Source organism: Manacus vitellinus, unplaced genomic scaffold (assembly GCF_001715985.3).
Source record: "Manacus vitellinus isolate BGI_N305 unplaced genomic scaffold, ASM171598v3 scaffold_52_pilon, whole genome shotgun sequence".
Taxonomy (NCBI): Eukaryota; Metazoa; Chordata; class Aves; order Passeriformes; family Pipridae; genus Manacus; species Manacus vitellinus.
In genome coordinates, this window is record NW_021940628.1 from 764,462 (window position 1) to 769,780 (window position 5,319).

At 61.7% G+C, this 5,319-nt stretch overlaps 1 protein-coding gene across 1 annotated transcript in view; it reads left to right on the forward strand.

Moving 5' to 3' along the window:
• Nucleotides 1-2,415, forward strand: part of LOC103756283 (transcription factor E2F2) — a 10,517-nt gene extending 8,102 nt beyond the window's left edge. Inside the window, exons 2-6 of the mRNA XM_029963017.1 lie at nucleotides 376-463; nucleotides 876-1,095; nucleotides 1,193-1,351; nucleotides 1,520-1,634; nucleotides 1,881-2,415. Coding sequence (XP_029818877.1) covers nucleotides 376-463; nucleotides 876-1,095; nucleotides 1,193-1,351; nucleotides 1,520-1,634; nucleotides 1,881-2,366 — 1,068 coding nt within the window. The 3' untranslated portion in view covers nucleotides 2,367-2,415. The remainder of the gene's footprint in view (nucleotides 1-375; nucleotides 464-875; nucleotides 1,096-1,192; nucleotides 1,352-1,519; nucleotides 1,635-1,880) is intronic.
• The last annotated feature ends 2,904 nt before the right edge of the window (nucleotides 2,416-5,319 follow it).

Genomic DNA, 5,319 nt, shown 5'->3' on the forward strand with positions numbered 1-5,319 from the left:
GGGTGAAACCCAGCTGACAGGGTGGGAGGGGGAGGATCCGGCTCCAGAGCCTCTGCACTCCCAGGGCTCAGCCCCGGGGAGCCCTGCCAGGAGCTGGGGGTGAGGAGAAATCCCAGTGGGTTCCTGAGGAGCTCTGGGGTGGGCAGGTGGGGGATGAATGGGACCCCCCCCCATCTCCTCCCAGTGGCCCATCGCGCTGCTGGGTGCTGCTGTGCCCCTTCCCAAAAGGGATTTGGAACGGGAGGAGCCTCTTGAAGACAATTCCCACCACAGGATGTGGCACCCGGGGCTCTGTTGATGACCCCGGGGGGGCTCGGGGGGGCTCACAGGGGTGTCTGGCTCAGCCCCAACGCTGAGTTTTCTCTCCTGCTCCAGGCCAAGAGGAAGCTGGACCTGGAGGGCCCCGAATTTCGCACGCCCAAGGGGAAGGGCCGGACGCTGGCGCAGGTCCCCAGCCCCAGGAGTAAGTGGTGCTGGGTGAGGCGGGACGGGGCTGAGCTGGGAGAGGAACACACCCCACTTCTCTCCCCTCTTCAACCGTGTCCCCTCTAGCACCACCCAATGTCACCTCCCTCCCACACTGAGCAGAGGACAGGGGTCTTTTGTCCAGTGCTGTGTCACCTCTATCCCACACTGAGGCGAGGACAAGGGAGAGTGTCTTGTGTCCAGCTCTATGTCACCTCTGTCCCAAACTAAGGAGAGGACGGGAGGGTCTCTTGTGTCCAGCCCCATGTCACCTGCGTCCCACATTCCACACTAAGGAGAGGATGGGAAGGAAGAGGATGGGTCTCTCACATCCAGCCCTGTGTCACCTCCATCTCACGTCCCAAACTAAGGAGAGGACCGACGGGGGGTGTCTCCTGTTTCCCCCACAGCCCCCAAGTCTCCTGGGGAGAAGACCCGCTACGACACCTCCCTGGGGCTGCTCACCAAAAAATTCATCCGCCTGCTGAACGAGTCCCCCGACGGCGTCGTGGACCTGAACCGGGCGGCCGAGGTGCTGGAGGTCCAGAAGCGCCGCATCTACGACATCACCAACGTGCTGGAGGGCATCCAGCTCATCCGCAAGAAGTCCAAGAACCACATCCAGTGGATGTAGGTGATGCTGGGAAGGAGGGTGGGGCTGGAAGGGTGGCTCGGGGGCCGTGCAGGGTGTGCTGTGGTGTCACTGAGGTGCCATCCCCGCTGGCAGGGGGACGGGGATCTTCGAGGACGCGGCGGTGACGGCGAGGCAGCAGGTGCTGCGGGGGGAGCTGGCTGAGCTGGCCAGGACGGAGAGGACGCTGGAGCAGCTCGTGCAGGACTGTGCCCTGCAGCTCCGGCAGCTGGTGGAAGATGAGGCCAACCAGAGATATCCTTGCTGGGGAAGAGGGGAGGGAGGGAGGGCAGGGTCTTGGGGAACTTTCTGAGCCTCTTCTCCAGCTGGATTCCCCTGGGATTGGCGGGAATGTTTGGAGGGATGGGGGGGTCGATGTCCTGCTTGCAGCCCCTCTTTTTCCTATACCTCGTGCCTGTCCACGCTGGCATATGTCACCTACCAGGACCTCCGTGCCATCAGCAGCTTCCAGGAGCAGACAGTGATCGCTGTGAAGGCTCCCCCAGAGACGCAGCTGGAGGTGCCAGACTTCAGCGAGGTGTGTGTGCGTGGGGCTGGGGTGTGGGTGCTGCTGGATCCGCGCCATCCTCGGTGGGTTCCTCTGGGGAACCCTCCCAGCCTGAGCCTGGGTGGTTTTGCGGTGTCTCCGTGGGGCTGTTTGACCCTGAGCTGGTCCTTTAGGGGTTGCAATGCCCTGTGAAGGCCCCTCGTGGGTTGGGGGCTGTGGGGTGGGATATGGGAGACCTTCTGGCTGCCCCCCCTGAGCCTTGCTCTGCCCCTCCAGGACAACTTCCAGCTCCACCTGAAGAGCACCAATGGCCCCATCGAGGTGTACCTCTGCCCGGAGGAGATCACAGAGGAGAGCCCCACCAAGGACCACCCCGACCCCTACGCTGCCACCTCCCCACGGGACCACGCCATCCCCCTCTCCCCGCCAAACAGCTCCAGACCAGTCCCACAGCTGCCCCACGCCACCCCCCAGGGCTGGGGGGGCACAGGAACCCCCTCCTCACCCTCATCTCTGCCTCTCACCATCCCGGGGGGGCCCAGCTCGCTGCTGGAGGTGGAGCCCGGGCTCCTGGGCTCTCCTGCCCACCTCCTGCAGCAGACAGAGGACCAACTGCCCTGCACCCCCTCCCAGCTGGACTTTGGACCCTTCATTGCCTTCTCGCCCCCCCTGGAACAGGACGATTATCTCTGGGGGCTCGAGGGCGAGGGTGTCACTGACCTCTTTGAGGCCTATGACCTGGGGGACCTGCTGAAGCCCTGAGTGTCCCCCCTGGGCTCCACTGCCTTTGTCCCCACTGGTCACTTGTGTCCTGAGCACGTGGGGTCTCTGCGGGGTGGCTGGGGAGAGTGGGGGGTGTTGGGGAGCGCTGGCTTTTCTGAGGGTGCAGGTGGGGGGCTTGTGTTGCCCACCCTGTGTGGACTCTCCTCACTCTCCTGGGCTGGTTATCACCTGGGGCTGTGTTTGTCCCAGAGATCCATCCAGGTCCCATCCCAGCGTCCTCCCAAAAAACTGTGGGGTGCCAGTGCTGATGCTCCCCACCATAACCCCCCCACTACCCTGGAGGTGCTGGTGGACTGGGGGTGCTTCTGGGTGCCCCAGGTGGCTTTGGGGCACCCCTGGGGGGGGTGTAGAGAAATCCCTGCCCCGAGTGGGCTGTGTCATGTTTTCCAGTTGCTCCCCAGTTAAACTGGTTTTTCAGGGTCATGGCAGGTCGTGTCCAGCGGCGTTTCCCCCCACCACGGCTGGAATATCCTTAAAAAAACCATCCAGGCAGCAAAGCTGAAGTGACCTTTGGGTGATGAGAGGATGAAGCTTACAAGGCTCCAGCAAATCTCTGGCCAGGACACGGAGCCATATTCCCTGGGGGGGCTGCAGCCCCTCTCCCCCAGTCCTTACAAGCTCCCCTCCAGCCTCTTGGAGCTACTGGTGCTGGGAGTATTGAAACTGGAGTGTACTGGGAGGAGGTGATGGCCTGCAGAGGGGCTTGGGAAGCAGCATAGGATGAGCCCTTGGACACAGGGCTTTTAATTGCAAAATATCCATAATTATTGCACTGTATTTATCTGGGCCCTCCCTTTGGCGTGGGGGTCGGGGGGGATTTGGGATTGTCAGTGGGTGTATTTAAGTTGTCCTTCCTTGGGTTGTTGGTGCTCCTGCAGTTTGGCTTGGAGGTGCTGTGGGTGAGAGTGTGTTTTGGCTTGGGAAAACTCGTGGCACTTGATGTTTTCTGCCCGGGAGGGGTTGAAATAAAATGAAATTTTGGTGTTTAGAAGGGGTCGTTTTCCTCTAAGCAGCAAAATGCTGGAGTCATTTGGGAGGAGGGAGGTGTTGGGCTGTTTTTGTTCCTGTTTTCAAGCACAAAAAAGCCTGTTTGGGGGCTTTTTAACTGGCCAGCCTGCTCTGAAGGCACTGGTGGAGAAGGAGGTTGAGATGAAGCCATGAAAACAAGTCTGACCTGCTCCAATCGGTGATTTCCAGCCCAAATCCACCTGGGATGAGCTTTCACCTGAGCTTTCACCCCTTAAACCAGGAGCATGGGAAAAGCCCCAGGGATGAGGGTCAGGTCCCTAGGGATACTGACTCATGCACCCTGATTTCAGGGCAGGTTTGGGGGCTGCAGAGCAAAATCCTGGGGGAGCTGTGCCCGTGGAGGATCCTTCCCCCGCCTGCTGCCTGTCCTGGGGATGCCAACAGTGCTGGTGTCACAGTGATCAGTGGTACCAGGGCATGGTGGTACCTGATGTCTGGTGGTCCCCAGTGATGCCCTGTGGTACCTGGTGATGATCAGTGGTCCCCAGTGATGCCCAGTAGTGACTGGTGACTCTTGCTGGTACTTGATCTCCAGTGGTACCTGGTGATGTCCAGTGGTACCCACTGATGTGGGTGGTACCTGAGCTTGTGGCACGTGGCTCATCTGGTGAGGTGGAGGAAGAGGAGGAGGAAGAAAGAGGAGGAGGAGAGCCCCGGGCCAGGTAAGCCAGGTGAGGGGCACAGAGTGCTGTAGGCACGACCCTGTCCCCATGTCCCCATCCCCGTGGGGCTGCGTGTCCCCCAGGAGCTCGGGGGATGTCCCCGGGTCGTGTGGCCCCCCCGCAGTCCCCGGGCCGGCCAGGAGGTGGCAGGGCCACCCCAGCCAAGGGACCGCCCCGGCCCCGCGCCCGGAGGGACCCCGCGGCGCACCGGGGGGGGGAAGAGAAGGTTGAGGGAGGCTCTTACCCATGGGGAACCCCCAAATCCCTCCTGCTCCCGTCCTGTCCGGGCTGCAGCCTCTTAACCTTGTGTCTGCCAGGGCCCTGCTCTGCTCAGGGATGTCCCGGGAGTTCGGCAGATGCCCGGTCCCCTCGAAATTAGGGCGGGCACCCCCAAACCGTGGGCTTGCCGGTGCCTGAGGGATGGAATCTTCACAGCCATTCATCCAAGGCCTGTGATGGCTCTTCCCACACCCTGGTCCCTCACAGCACCCCAATTACGCCGAGATAGAAGAGGGCTTGGGCTGGACCTGATTAGGCACAGACCTGAGCTTTACTGAGCCCCACCCCTGGCTCAGTAAAGGGGTCGAGGGTTTGTCACCCTCTGACAAGGGGTGCTTGGTGCGAGGGGCGTGGAGGGGTCTGCAAAGCACACTCACCCCCATATTGGCCTCTCCCATGGCAAACCAGCCCCACTGAGGCTTTTTGTCCCCTTCTGTTCCAGTTTGTCACCAGCCCCGTGGTGGGATGTGCTCGGTGTCTGTTCAGCCTCAGCGCCTCTCCCGGCGTGTCCTGCGTGTTCCTCCGGGAAGAGCAAATAACCAGGAATGGGACATCAAAATCCAGCTCCTTGGGCCTGTGAGGGGTGGGATAAGTGAGGGGACAGTGGGCTCAGAGGTCCCCTCCAGCGAGACAAAGGACCGAGGGCTTTGGGAATTGTCCCCTGCTCAAGGATTGTCCCCTCAGGGTCTCAGGAAGGCAAGGATGGGGGCAGCCTCCAGTTAAACCAGTGCCCGGGGGGGACTGGGTTTAATCCCAAGCCATCCTTTACTGCGTCTCCATCTCCTGCCGAGCCGGGGTGAGGTGGCTGAGGGGTGCCTGGGAAAGGTGAGTGTTGGGGTGAGCGGCTCCTGGGTGCCTGGGAAAGGTGGATGTCGGGGTGATGCGAGTGCTGCCTGCCTGGGAAAGCACCCGGCCGTGCCGTGGCGAGACTGGAGGTGCAGATCCAGCCAGACCCCGGGGTT